The following is a 15,561-nucleotide window of genomic DNA, read 5'->3' on the forward strand; positions in this document are numbered from 1 at the left end:
CATCAAAATTGGCCTTTCTCCAATTTAGAACTTCAACTTTTAGATCTGGTCTATCCTTTTCCATCACTATTTTAAAACGAATAGAATTATGGTCACTGGCCCCAAAGTGCTCCCCCACTGACACCTCAGTCACCTGCCCTGCCTTATTTCCCAAGAGTAGGTCAAGTTTTGCACCTTTACATCCACATATTGAATCAGAAAATTGCCTTGTACACACTTAAGAAATTCCTCTCCATCTAAACCTTTAACACTATGGCAGTCTCATTGGCCATGATGAGTTATTTAGATGGTTCAGCACGTAGTCTACTTTTCATCAGATTTTAACCAAACTGCATGTCATATTTCTGTCATTGGATTTCTTATGCCTGTGGTCACACTTTATTTGCTTTTGATCATTGTACTCAATTCAAGAGGTGTTTGGCTAAATAACTATAAAACAGTGGAACCCAACCTCAGGCATTTGATGTTATCAGACTGAATGATTTTCTTCTTTCATAAGATTGTGTCCACAACTGTATCCCAAAATGCTGATATCAGCCTGTCACCTTTTTGACTTTTGTTCCTGAAATGCATGCTGCACCAATACTCTGAAAATAGGGCACTCTTTTATCAATTAATTTCACAAGGCAAATACATTTCCTTGGTAAACTCTTTCTTTCTCCTGGACTCAAGCAGCTACTCCTGTCAGCAATGACCAAAGCCACAGAACATCTTGTGTCCATCCTTAAATAACTTCAGGCAAGTGGTTGTGATAGTTTAGTTTGGGCATATAGAATTAGTGGCGCACCTTCAGTTAAGCAACCCCGAAGATTGATAATTGCTGCCTTCATCCTTTTGTGCACCTTTACTTTTCACTTGTCCTTTTAAGGCACACATGCGCATGTACACACTTTCAAATCTACCTCTCAAATTAAACCTTTGGTCAAAACAGTTTCTTGCATGACTAGGTACTGAATTTTGTCTGATAACATTACAGGGAAGTAGTCTTTAAGATGTCATATTATTGTCAGCCACTAAGTCAAAAAGTGTGTATGTTAAGAATACTTACTGCTCAGAAGCCAAATATATGCTTAATAGCTTGTGTTACAGAATCAATAAGCTGTTATTAATGTAATTAAGATAGCTTAATATTTTGGAGTGTAACACACTAGTTTATTCATTTTATCCATATCTGGTTTTCAGTGCGACAGTGATGGTTCAGATGGACAAGAATCTAGCGATGAGGCTGAGCTAAAGCGCAAAAAAATTGAGGCTCTTAAGGTAAGATTTGACAGCTCCTTTTGGCACCAGTTTCTGAAAACCTTAAACCTCTTCTGACAACAAGTAAAAAGATTCTTAAGTGTCTTGACAGGGTAGATGCAGAGATGTTGTTTCCCCTTGTGGGAGAGTCTCGGACTGGAGGGCATAATCTCAGAATAAGGGGTTGTCCACTTAAGAGGTTTTTCTTTCAGTTGTCCCCTATTCTTCTCCATTAAGAATCTAATCCTTATGATGCAATTATCCCTCTCAGGTGAATATTTTCACATAAAACATTGTTGCATTAGTTCATCTCATTCCCTGGCTGATCTAGCAATGCCTCATTGAAAGTGGAAGTTCTTCTGAATACATTTCAGAGATTCCTCCCTCTGCTTTGCCATTTTAATAACATTATCCCAGTCATTACTCAGGTATTATGAGCTGAGCTTCAGTTTAAACTATTTAGTTTAACTTTGACATTTTCCTGTTGGGTCATTGCAAAGATGATCCTCTACTACACTCTTGAGTGATGCTAATCCCTCAACTGAAATGTAAATTAGCTAGTGATTTACATGGTTCCAGGGATGATTAACTTCAGTTCAGAGGATAGATTGGAGAAGTTGAGACTGTTCTCCTTGGAGATCTGATAGACATTCACAAAATTGTGAGGGAGCTGATTAGAGTAGATGTTGTTTTATGAGCCTTAAGACTGAGTGGGCACAAATTGAAAGCGCTTTGCAAAAGGATCAGATGTGATGAGAGAAAAAACATTTTCTCACCAGTGGCACATTTCTGGAATGCATAACCCTGGTCAAAGCATGTTCAGTTGAAGTATTCAAGGGGGTTTAGATTAGATTAGATTAGATTACTTAGTGTGGAAACAGGCCCTTCGGCCCAACAAGTCCACACCGACCCGCCGAAGCGCAACCCACCCATACCCCTTACCTAACACTATGGGCAATTTAGCATGGCCAATTCACCTGGCCTGCACATCTTTGGACTGTGGGAGGAAACCGGAGCACCCGGAGGAAACCCACGCAGACATGGGGAGAATGTGCAAACTCCACACAGTCAGTCGCCTGAGGCGGGAATTGAACCCAGGTCTCTGGCGCTGTGAGGCAGCAGTGCTAACCACTGTGCCACCGTGCCGCCCACATTGGATGGTATTGGATGGTTATTTGAATAGAAACAATGTGCAAAGGTAGGGGGAAGAGGCAAATAGGACTAAGTTGTAATGGTCAGTTGGAGTGCCTTCTTCCTTCTATGGCTTCCCTCTATGCTGTAACTTTTTTTTATTCTGTCACATAAATATATGAATAAAGTAGACTATTTGGCATTTTGAACTTGCTCCACTATTTAGTAAGATCATGGCTGATCTGATTGTGGCCTCCAGCCCAAGTTTTGATCCACTCTTGATTTCCTTTTGATTCCCTTGTTAATCAGTAATCTATCTGCCTGTACCTTTTTTTACGGTATTTATGGTTTTGTCGCACCTTTACCCTCCTTCAACTGGCATTGTTGGAGAGGAAACAAGCAGACTATTCTCATGCCTTTACCAATGTAATTGAAAACAGACAGAACCCTCGAAGAAAATAAAGAAACCAGGAAAGAATCTAAACAAGGAGTTAGGCGGGCTAAAACGGACCATGAAATGTCCTTGGCAAACAGGATTAAGGAAAATTCCATGGCTTTTTATATGGGTAGGCCCACTGAAGGACCAAGGAATGAATTTATCCATGGAACTGGAGTATGTGGGTGAGGTCCTAAATGAGTACTTCGCATTGGTATTCACAAATGAAAAGGGCATAGTGGATGCTGATTCTTGTGAGAGGTATGTTGATAAACTAGGGCATGACAATATAAAAAATTTATGGTGTTGTGGTTGGAGTGCCAGGCCTCTAGGAATTCTCTGGCATGTCTTTGCCTGGCCTGTCCCAGGATAGATGTGTTGTCCCAGTCAAAATGGTGTTTTTTTTCATCCGTGTGTAGGGCTACGAGGGAGAGGGGGTCGTGTCTTTTTGTGGCTAGCTGGTGTTCGTGTATCCTGGTGGCTAACTTTCTTCCTGTAAAAAAAAAAAAAGACCCAGTACAACCCGTGGACAAAACCAACGTCATCTACAAATTTCCATGCAAGGACTGCCACAAACAATACGCAGGACAAACAGGAAGAACATTAGCCACCAGGATACACGAACACCTGGCACTCCAACCACAATGCCATAAACAAAATACATAGATCTAGATACCATCTATCAACCCCTCAGAAAATGAACAGGAAATGACATCACCACAAACCACAGGAACCCCATCCAGGAGAAAGACAACAGCTTCGCTTCACTTGGAGGTCGCCACTGATGATGTTACCTAGCCAGGTAATGAAACGTCTGGATATCAAACCTACATCTCAGCGAGCAAACCTACATCCTAAACCTCAACCTGAGCTACAAACCTTGCAAACCCCTGTTGTTTGTATATGAATATTGGTGGTCTGATTAAGTTTGTGAATAACACAAAGATTTGGGGAACTGCAGATAGTGAGGAGGATTGCCAAAGGATACAGCAGGATATAGATACAGAAATGGAAGTTGGAATGTAATCCAGACAAATGTGAGGTGATGTATTTTGGGAGATCTAACACAGGAGGGATTATACAGTAAATGGCAGAACCCTGAGAAACATCAACATGCAGAGAATGATCAAGCCCACAGTTCCCTGAAAATAGCACAACAAGAATGAGATGATCAAGAAAGCTTATGCAATGCTTACCTTCATTCATCAGGACATAGAGTATAAAAATTGACAAGTCATGCTGCAGCTGTATGGAATTTTATGGGCCACCTTTTGAAATATTATGTACAGTTCTGATCACACTACCAGAAGGATCTGGAGGCTTTGGAGAGGATGTAGAAATGGTTTACCAGGTTGTTGTCTTGTTTGAAGGGTTTTAGCTTTGAGCAGAGACTGGACAAGCTGCTTGGGGTCGCTTGAATGTCAGAAGCTGAAGGACGACCTGATAGAAGTTTTAAAAATGATGAAACGAATGTATAGTCTGTTTCCCAGGGTAGAAATGTCATTTAGGAGGGAACATTCCTTTAAGGTAAAGGAAGTTAAGTTTAAAGGAGATGTGAGAGGCAAGTTTTTTTACTCAGGGTGAGGTACATGGAATGCACTGCCAGAAGAGGTGGTAGAAACCGATACAATAACAGTGTTTAAGAGGCATCTTGACCGATGTATGAATAGGTATGGAATAGAGATATACAGACTGTATAGGGACAAAATGTTTTAGTTTAGAAAGTTGTCATGTATCAGCACCGGCTTGGTGGGTTGAAGGGCCTGATCTTTGTTCTTTAACTCACCGACCAACCATTAAATCACGCACAGAGATTCTGTGCCTAATCTCATTACCTTGTTGTAGTAAGGTAACATGACAGATCAGCTAACATTGTTTCCTTTTATTGTTTGTAAATTCAATGAAAGCTGAACCACTTTGTAGAAGTGAGTTTCTGTTTTCACCACTCAGAGGTGATTTAGTACCTTTTTATTTCACAAATACTTGGAGATTTTCCAGAACTGCCTCAGCTCGTGCTCTGGAATTTTCTACCTAATCCTCTCTTCCTCTTTTAACCATGGTTCTTTGTAGGGGGTAATGATCCCAATGCTCTCGGAATGTTTGTGTATTGAAGCTATCAAGAGAAAATGTTGAACCAATTTTTTAAAATTTCAAGTTTTGGAAATTTAAGTTCCTGAATCTGAAGTGATTTTAAGGCTTCTTTAAAAATTATTATGTTTTTAAGCATTTTCACAGAAATACAATTGCTCTTTAAAAGATGCATGATGAAATAAAAAAAAAAGTTGAGTCTCAACTTTTAGTTCAACAAGGACTAGTTCAGGAGAACTTGAAGAAACTGAACATTTGGCATAGGATTAATTGCATCTGAGAAGAGAAAAGTAAATTCATATACCTATTGAACTCTTCTATTAGAATAGGCTGACTAGATTGCTGGTAGTATTTAAAACTTCTTTTTTGCCATAAATGTTTGTGTACAACTATATCTATGGAGCCTCAAGATGGTTCTAACAAGGTGGGGGACAACTTAGAAAACTTGAGTTGTTCTGAGATGTCGAATTGCTCAATGAACTAATTTAATGAGTCAGATTAATAATTTTAACCAAACGTTAGATTATTTGTAAATTGTAAAAGTGGTCAGCCTTCATGTACCTGTGTTCAAAAGCTGGTGAATACCAACTTTCAAGGTTAGGATTCTTTACAAAATTTGTTTGCCAAAGATACTTAATTCTGATTTAACTTTTGTTTTTCTTGGTATGAGATTCGAAGTGTCAGTGGGGTTGGTCATCATTTTTAAATGTGAGAAAAAAGACATTAATTTAATATGAACAGCAGTATATTGAATACTTTAATTGTATGCCTTTAAACAAAATATTTCAAGATCCGTAAATTAATTGTTTTCTGCATCGGATGGAAAAAAATTGTTGAATTCATTCTGTAAGATTTTCATTATGACATCATGAAAATGGCCCACTTTGAATCTCCTATTTGGTTTCAAAGTTATCCCTCACGACAAATCACATTCTTGTCTGTCTATTGAATTGGCTATTCTTGTATTTTTCAATTGTTTTGTTCATGGGATGTGGGTGTAGCCAGCTGGAAAAGCAGTGATTGACTATCCCTAATTGCCCAGGGCAGTTAAGAATCAGTCACATAGTTGCAGACCTGGAGTCACAATTAGGCCATACTGAGTAAGAATGGCAGATTTCCCTCCCCAAAGGACACCAGTGAACCACACAGGTTTCTATTGACAGTGGTTACATGGTGACTGTTAGGATTTCATCATTCGCTGTGGCGGAATTCAAACCAGTGTTGCCAGAATGCTCGCCTACCATTCTGGATTATTGTCGGAAGAGCACAGCAATTTAGCTCTTCCAGCACCACTAATCCAGAATCTGGTTTCCAGCATCTGCAGTCATTGTTTTTACCATTCTGGATTATTGGTCCAGTGACATTGCCATGACATCACCAACATATCCAGTTCTGATTTAAGTTTTTTGCATCAATAACATCCCATAATTTGATGACAAACTCATACAAAATATCAAGGAGCTTGCATGATTCCATTCTTCTGAAGTTTTTTTTTCTGTCAGCCATCACCATTCTGCATGGTTACAGAACATGTGGAAGTAACAGAGTGAAGAAGGCAAATAAATACAAGAGATTTGAGAATGTGTGTGAGAATTTTTTTAAATTGGAGTTGTTTGAGGACATGTTGAATAATCATTAATTCTGCAGTATGAACATCAAAGGAAAGGGACAGTGCACTGCACTCTGTCTAAGTTATCAAAATTTGGAACTTTGTTGAACATTGTCAACAAGAAAAGGCTGAAAAATGCAGAAAATCATGAAGCTTCTTGTTCTTAGTAGTAAGATGCTTCAATGAATTCCTGTCTGAGTCTTAATTTTGAGATGGTGTCTCCTGCACTACCTTGTTTCCACCAGAGATTAGATTCTTAATTTCTTTTAGCTCTTCATTCTGCATGGTTGTCAAAGCAATTCAAAATGAACTAATGGAACAAACAAGCATTTAAAAAGCAATATCTCCCAGTACTAACAACGGCCGAATGAATAAACTCTGTTGGAAATCATAAAATGGTTACTGATAGAAGAAGGTCATTCAGCTTCTCGCGTCTATCCTAGCTTTCTGAAGGATAAATTCACTTGGTGTATGTTGAAGGTATTTGGTTGTGAGCTAGTCAAGCAGGCTGCTTTGTCCTGGATGATGTTGAGGTTCTTGAGTGTTGTTGGAACTGCACTCATCCAAGAAAGTGGAGAGTATTCTATCACACTCTTCATGTGCCTTGTGGATAGTGGACTGACTTTGAGGAGTTGTGTGTGAGTTACTCAGTGCAGAATTTCCAGCTGCTGGACTGCTCTTGAAGCTGCAGTATTTATATGGCTGATCAATTTCCATTTCCAGTGAATGGTAAAAAGAGGAAGTGCTGGAGAAACTAAGCAGGTCTGGCAGCATCTGCAGAGATAGAAATGGACAAAACCAATCAAACCTAACATTCTTTAGAATGGTTCCCATCTTGAGTTTGATTCATTGGTGCATGTTTGAAAAGGGCTTTGAGTTAAGAAGCTGAATGGTTCTGGAGGAACTTTAAAACAGTGAGTCATTGAGCAGGTGGTCTCCAGCAAGAAAGAATCTAAGCATGACCAACTTCACATCAAGTGATATTGCCATCATTGAATTGATCACCATCAACATTTTCAGGTTTAACATTGACTAGCTTGGCACCACATCCATGAATACTGACTCACCGATGCTCAGTAGCAGCACTGTGTACTATTGACACAATGTGCTGCAGAAATTCACCGTGGTTCCTTAGGTAGCACCTTCCAAACCCATGACCACTACCACCTCGAAGGGCAAGGTCAGTAGATAAATGGGAACAACACTACCTAAAATTCTCCTTCAAACCACTCACCATCTTGATTTGGAAATATTTCACTGTTGGGGTCTAAATCCTGGAACTTCCTCACTGAAAGCATTGAGAGTACAAGTATATCCGTGCCAAATGAATTGCAACGGTTTAAGAAGGCAGCTCATCACCACCTTCTCAAGGCCAACTAGGGATGGGTAATAACTAGTGGCCTAGCCAGTGACACCCAAATCTCATGGGGGAGAAAGAAATAAAAAATCAGTCTGATAGCACTGTTGATAACTTTATTTACTTTGCTGATTAAGGATAGACTGATGGGGGTGGTATTGGGGTGGGGGGGATGTGGAGAAGAGGCGAGAGGGAGCCGTAACTTGCTGGGTTGGAGTTATCCTGTTTCTCTTCGTGTGCATGACATACCTGAGCAAGTTTCTACATTGCCAAGTAGATTCCAATTATGTCACTCCACTGGAACAACTTAATGAGGATACATGATTCTGGATTAGTGGTGCTGGAAGAGCCACAGCAGTTCAGGCAGCATCCAAGGAGCTTCGAAATCGACGTTTCGGGCAAAGGTGAAGGGCTTTTGCCTGAAACGTCGATTTCGAAGCTCATTGGATGCTGCCTGAACTGCTGTGCTCTTCCAGCACCACTAATCCAGAATCATGTATCCTCATTAAGTTATTCCAGTGGAGTGACATTATTGGAATCTACTTGGCAATGTAGAAACTTGCTCAGGTATGTCATGCACACGAAGAGAAATAGGATAACTCCAACCCAGCAAATTACGGCTCCAGAATCTGGTTTCCAGCATCTGCAGTCATTGTTTTTACCACCTTAATGAGGATACATGGCTAACTCTGGAGCACATGTCTTCAGTGTTATTGCCAGAATGTTGTTGATGCCCATTGGTTTTTTTATAATCTCATTACTTTCAGCTATTTCTTGACATCACATAGAGCAAATGGAATTGTCTGAAGTCTGGCATTTGTCATGCAGGAGGCCTCTGGATAGTTTGTGATAGATTGTCTACATGGCATTTCTGTCCGAAGATGCTTGAAAATGCTTCAGCCTTGACTTTTGCACCAATGTGCTGGACTCTTGCATCATTGAGGATGGGGATATTTTTTGTTTTTCCTTCTCCCAGTGAGTTTGTTTAATTGTCCACCATTTATGATTGCATTTGGCAGGACTGCAGAGGTTTGATCCATTGACTGTGGATCTTGGCTCTGTCTGTCATATGTTTCTTGTGCTACTTGGTGCACAAGTCCTGGTTTCATACCTTCTTCAGGTTGACCCCTCATCACACATGATATGTGTGGTGCTGCTCCTGGCTTGCCAGCCTGCACTCTTCATGAACCCAAGCTAAGCTAGCAGCTTGCTATTACTGGTGGTTGTAAATTTGCCAAATGATTTTGATATATTAAAATCAATCCCATTTAGCATGTTCCTTGTACTACCCATCATAATTGAGGATACCTTCAATGTGAAGATGGAATTTTTTTCTCTGCGATAATCCGTTCTACCAATACTATTATGCTTGGATGCATCTGACACAGATTGGTGAAGAGTTGATACATATTTTTGTCTTTTGTTTACCATCTGCTGCAGCCCCAGACTAGCAACTATATCATTTAGGACACAACCAGCTCAATTAGTACTGATTTTGCTAAGCCATTTTTTGTGAAGGACATTGAGTTCTTCCACTGGAGTCTGCCCTTACTGCCTTCATGCATCCTCCAAATGGTGTGAAGTATGAATGATTCATCAGCCCAGGGGTCACAAGAGGAAGTAATCAGGGTCAGGAGTCAATGTTGAGTACTTCCAGGACAACTCCCTGCTGATTAATGAGTGCAGTACCAACTCTCCTGTCACATTCTGGTGGTTCTGTCTGGTTGATGGGCCTGGCTTCCCTCGATATTGTGTTGGTGTTGTTTGGGATACAGTTATTCTCGCATTGTTGCTGGACTTGTTTAAGATGGCTCTCCCAATTTTGCCACAAGCCCCCAGATATTAGTAGGGAGGACTTCGCTGGATATTGTTCCCAATGCTTTGCTTGATGCCAGATCATCTGGCAGGTATCCATTCTTTCAATATAATGGTTAAAGTAGCTTGTTGGGCCATTTTAAAGAATTAACTCCATTGCTGTGATCTGATGTTGCATTTAAGCCACAACAGGTGAGATGGATGATTTTCCTTCCCTTAAGAAGACCTTAATTTTTTTTAGATTTTGTGATAATCAACTATTGTTTCATGGTCACCATTGGACTCGCTTGTAATTTCAGAAAGAAACTGAAATTTTGACATCTTTTTATGGTGAGATTTTGAACTGCTCTCCTGAGTGCATAAACTTAAGCCTCTGGATAATTATATTATCAGTTAGAATAGTATAATTTCATCACTTCCTCATATTCCTCCTTTTTCAGATAACTGTCCAATTTCGTCCCGGTGGATCTTGCCTCCACCAGATTCCCAGGCAAAATGTTACATTTCATTTAGATGCTAGTTCACCAAAATATCTCAGTGCAGTTTTTAATTATGGCCACATAGAATAAATTGTTTGATAGGACAGAATTAAAGATATACTTGCTGAAAATGAATTCTTTCGTAGAATTTCCTTAAACTTTGTTCATAGGCTCAAGCAAATACACGTGCTGCAGTTCTTAAAGAGCAACTTGAGAAAAAGAGAAGAGAGGCTTATGAAAGAGAAAAGAAGGCCTGGGAAGAACATGTAAGAACTTTTTTTCTCATTTGAAGTACTGTCCAATGTAACTTTTATTCTTGCTGAAAGATTTATGCTTTCTACCTACACTGTCTGTTTCAATGTTAAATGATCGAATGTGTTGTATGCTAACAATAATTAAAATTATTCATGATCAGAATATTTGGTTATCTGCAATTGGTACATTTATGTAATGCTCTTTTAGATTTTAAGAAAAGAGAGATTTGTGTCCAGGAAATGAAGGATAGACGTGAAACTAATTTTGAGCACTTTAAGCATTTATTTACAAAGATACATGTTGGAAGTTTGCATCACCTGACATTACAGTCATAGTCTGTTCCCTTATTTTTCCTGTTCCTGTACTATTATTTTGTTGTCCTTCAAGGATCTATTCTTGGTCTCCTATTTCACAAGTCCATGCTGCTGCTCGATGATCTCTTTCGAAGGCACAGCCTTATTTTCATAGTTCACAACATCCAAATTTGCCTCAGTACTATAGTCTGTCTGACTGATGCACTGTTGCTAACTTTTTGGAGATGCTTATCTGGCATCCAGATTTAAGTACAACTCCTTTGCATTTAGTACAAGATGGCTGAGAGTAAGAAAGTAACAGGGGTAGGAGGATTGAGTATTGTGGGAGTTTACCAAGGGCAGGGGTTCAAGGACATGAATAAAAAGTAAGTCAATGTTGATGAATCAAACATCTGTAATCTGTAGTTTGGTTAGATGCGACACATCGTGGGGAACAGCAATGCAGAGATTTGAAGGCGATGACCAGAGTCTCCTGATGCTCTGGGAGACTAAAATTTGATGATTAGGCAATTTGCTGTGATAACGGTTAATGAGGGTTTAAGATTTTTTTTAAATTCAGAATGCGGGTGTGGCTGGCTGGGTCAGCTTGCATTGCTTATCCCTAGTTGCCCTTTGAAGGTGGTGGTGGCCTTCTGGTCAGTAACTTTTTGGGAAATTTATCTCCGGCCTCAGGGAACTGTCTGTCCATGTGGAGTTTGCACATTCTCCCCGTGTCTACGTCAGTTTCCTCTGGGTGCTCCGGTTTCCTCCCACAGTCCAAAAAATGTGCAGGTCAGGTGAATTGGCCATGCTAAATTGTCCATAGTGTTCGGTGCATTGGTTAGAGTGAAATGGGTCTGGGTGGGTTACTCTTTGGAGGGTCGGTGTGGACTGGTTGGGCCAAAGGGCCTGTTTCCACACTGTAGGGAATCTAATCTAACCTAATCACTGGGGAAGTCTCATGGGGCGCTAAGGTATATTAGGGTTTGAATAGTAGATAGCTAAAAGAAGAGATCAGAGGTGGGCACTGTTACCAAGGTGAAAGGAAGGTGGATTTAATGGAGCTAAACTCAGGAACTTGTGTGCTGATTCTCAGGTTAACCTAACAAGAAACATTGAGTTGAGTTTAAAGAAGCTTTTTTGAGTTATGAGTATGCTCCTTTCAGTTTTTTGTAATGGTAAGTAGAAAGGAATTTTGGCTCCTTTTGGATGTGGTATCCGTGAGACAGATGAGTAAAATGTGAAGCTACTGACGCCGGGTCAAGGTAGAATAAATGTGGAAACTGACCCGATGGTTCTGAAAAGAACTAAAATATCCACACTGATTTAAATTATGAGATGGACATTGTATGTGGAATGTAATATGGTGACAAATAAGAGCTCTTAATTTTCAGTGGCGAAGCTACCATGGTACATATTAAATGCCCTTTTAAAGCTTGGAAGAAACTGCCAAAGGTTTCTGAACAGAAAAATCAATAACTTGATGTGGGTCAAGAAGAAAATAGTTTTGCTTGGGTTAATTTTTATTTCAGATTATCTTGTGTTAGAGAATCATAGAATCTACACAGTGCAGAAGCAGGCCATTAGGCCCATCGAGTCCACACTGACCGTCTGAAATGCATCTCACCCAGACCCACCCCGCTACCCTAATCCTGTAACTCTGCATTTCCCATGGCTAACCCACCTAGCCTGCACGCCCCTGGACAGATTTGGCAATTTAGCATGGCCAGTCCACCTAACCTGCATAGCTTTATAAGGAAGCCCACATAGACACTGGGAGAATTTGCTAACATCACACAGTCAGGACCTGAGGGTGGAATTGAGCCAGGTGCCTGATGCTGTGAGGCAGCAGTGCGAACCACTGAGCCACCCTGCCACCTCCTCATTAAACGGTTTGTCGTTTTCAAGTCATTGTTGTAGAATCTGAAATGCACTGCTGGGAAGACTAGGGAATTTAATATTTACTTTAAGAGGAAACATTTCAGGACAAAGACAATAAACAAGGAAGTAGAGTTAATTGGGTAGTTCCTTCCTGCAATGAGACCTGTATGTTTGTAATTCTATGACAGTAATACATACACTCTCTCAAATTTTGTTCAGCTTGCAGCAAAAGGTTTTAAGCAAGTATTTGCGGCTACTCCTACGGCATCAGCTGCATCATCATCTTCTTCCCCAGGAAGACAAGCATCAGCCCCATCTTCCAAACCCCAGTCACCAGCCAAGTCCTGTACACCTGCTATTTCCATGACTGCTGCACTGAAAGATGTAGGCATTGTAAGTGTATCTTAACTTTCCTTTTGAAAGGATGTCTTTTTGAAATATGAAGTGACTGTGACTTGTGTTTTCAGTGGAATTATATATCATACCCATGGCTTTTGTCCCGTAAAAGGTATTTTTACTTGTCGAATGCATTTAACTCCTTGCCTGTGAAAGGGAGTGAGGCACAGTGTTTCAGGCACATAGTTGTTGAAGATTGGGCGGCACGGTGACTCAGTGGTTAGCACTGCTGCCTCACAGCACCAGGGACCCGGGTTCAATTCCCGCCTCTGGCAACTGTCTGTGTGGAGTTTGCACATTCTCCCCGTGTCTGCGTGGGTTTCCTCCAAGTGTTCCGGTTTCCTCCCACAGTCCGAAGACGTGCAGGGTAGGTGAATTGGCCATGCTAAATTGTCCATAGTGTTAGATGTAGGGGAATGGGTTTGGGTGAGTTGCTTTTCGGAGGGTCAGTGTGGACTTGTTGGCTCAAAGGGCCTGTTTCCACACTTACGGAATCTAATCTAATAGCGAGAAACTATTTCTGCTGCTGGCAATCTCCTAAGTAAGTTTAAAATGAGAGCCAGAACTTTAAGGAGTCAAGTTATGAGAATCTTGGATACACAAAGGATGATAGAAATTCAGAACTCTTCTTCAAGTGGCAGTTCATGTTGTATCAGTTGCTCATGTTAAATCTGTTATCAGCCAAATGTGGGAATATGGAGTTAAGTTGGAGCAGGCCTGAAAGGTCAAATGAGTTGTTCCACCTATTCCTTATGATCTTATGAATCAAGATCTCATTGAATGGCAGACCAGCCTGTAATGACCTATTCCTGTTTCTATATCTCCAAACAACCATTGCTGTCCATAAAACTTCAGAGACGTTTTGATCTTAGGAGCTAAGTGCATTAATTACAGCTAAGCTCCATGATCCCCTTGCCCGACGTGTTTGTGTTTGAACGATAACAAACACCTGGAGGTGAATGTTGATGAACTTTTCCCATGTAAAAACAGAAAATTTCAATAATATACAACAAATCTGTCAATATCCTTGTTTTTTTAAGTGGAATTTATTTACATATTTAACACAGTATTGTGAAAAAAAACAGGTGAATCTGATTCAGTGATTTATAGGTGGAAGGGATAGACAGTGCTTGGCTCTAGATTTGGGATGTTACACTGCAGTTCTATTAAAGCAGTCTTGCTCTAAAACAATCCACCTTCTGTCTGTTTTCAGTTCCTAGCAGATTTTGTATGTTTTCCACAGCTCTCAAAGTGTCACATCCTATTGGAATGACCTGCAATCTATGATGTAACGTAAAATATAACTGGTTTATTGATTTCCTTCTGGACTCGACTCGACTATGTGCCTCTCTGGTACCCCATTCCATGCTGGTTAACTCTCTCTTTTTCCTGCCTTCTCAAGCCTAAAAAATCATTGTATTGTGAGCAGGAAACAGCGGTGAGCGATAAGTTATGACCTTATAAGCAATGCCCACATCTTTCAAAAAAAAACTTAAGAGGGTCACAAGAATAACACTATTTCACTTTTCTTTCTGGTGTCAGGAAGGAGAAACACAAACCGTGAAGGAAATATCTGAGGAAATGAAAAAGACTGGTGCTTCCATTATTCAGGTAAGTGAGTGATTTTATGCATCAAATCTAATTTCTGATTAAAGATTAACTTAGTGTCCTAGAAGTTTTTTATATTCCTGGAGCATATGTGTTCCTGTTCATTGGGCACCATTTTTCTTGCTTCTTTTTTAAACTGGAATTTGTATGTATATTTAACACAACATTGTGAAACAAACCAGGGAATCTGATGAATTGGGAAGTTTTTTCAAAGAGTGGGCTCAGTGGGACTGAAAGGCTTTTATCATATTTTGCTCCTATCAAAGGATAATGTAGAGGTTTGGACCACAGTAATGGGATTGGCTTCTGGTTGCTGCCATGTAGAAGTGGCTCAGAATTAACCAATTGAAGAGTAATTGTAATGCTTCAAAATGACATCAAATTTAGTGAGATCCTTAGTTGTGAGGAGGATACAAAGAGTCTTCCAGAGGTCTTGGATAGACTAAGTGAATGGCTTGAACATACCAGGTGGAAAATAATGTGAATAAGTGTGAAGTTAATCATTTTGAAGAGTAAATAAAAATTGGCAGAATATTTTTTAAATTGGAGAGATGCTGGGAAGTGTCGGTGGACTTGTTCATGAATCACTAAACATCCAGTGTCCAAGTTCACTAGGCAATTAGGAAGACAAATGTTGGCCTTTGTTGCAAAGGGATTTGAGTATAGGAGTAGAGCTTGTTGATAGTTCTGTGGACCCTTTGTAAGACCTTACCTGGAGTATTGTGTACAATTTTGGTCCCCTTATTGAAAGAGGAATATACTTCTCCATTCGTGGAGTGCAATGAATATTCACCAATTTCCTTTCTAGCTTGATGGGATTATTCTCTGAGGAGATATTTAGGTGTGTGTTTGTTTATTTATGTATTTCCCTTGAATATTGAAGTATAGTGCTAGGCGCATTAGTCAGAGGGAAATGGGCTGAAAATGTGTTGCTGGAAAAGCGCAGCAGGTCAGGCAGCATCCAGGGAACAGGA

At 40.1% G+C, this 15,561-nt stretch overlaps 1 protein-coding gene across 7 annotated transcripts in view; it reads left to right on the forward strand.

Annotated features, from left to right (window-relative positions):
* Positions 1-15,561, forward strand: part of nek1 (NIMA-related kinase 1) — a 162,909-nt gene that overhangs the window by 94,661 nt on the left and 52,687 nt on the right. For all 7 annotated transcript variants that reach the window (XM_043703496.1, XM_043703514.1, XM_043703532.1 and 4 more), the window contains 4 exons: positions 1,183-1,260; positions 10,325-10,420; positions 12,803-12,976; positions 14,522-14,590. In XM_043703496.1, coding sequence (XP_043559431.1) covers positions 1,183-1,260; positions 10,325-10,420; positions 12,803-12,976; positions 14,522-14,590 — 417 coding nt within the window. The remainder of the gene's footprint in view (positions 1-1,182; positions 1,261-10,324; positions 10,421-12,802; positions 12,977-14,521; positions 14,591-15,561) is intronic.

Source organism: Chiloscyllium plagiosum, chromosome 2 (assembly GCF_004010195.1).
Source record: "Chiloscyllium plagiosum isolate BGI_BamShark_2017 chromosome 2, ASM401019v2, whole genome shotgun sequence".
Lineage (NCBI taxonomy): Eukaryota > Metazoa > Chordata > Chondrichthyes > Orectolobiformes > Hemiscylliidae > Chiloscyllium > Chiloscyllium plagiosum.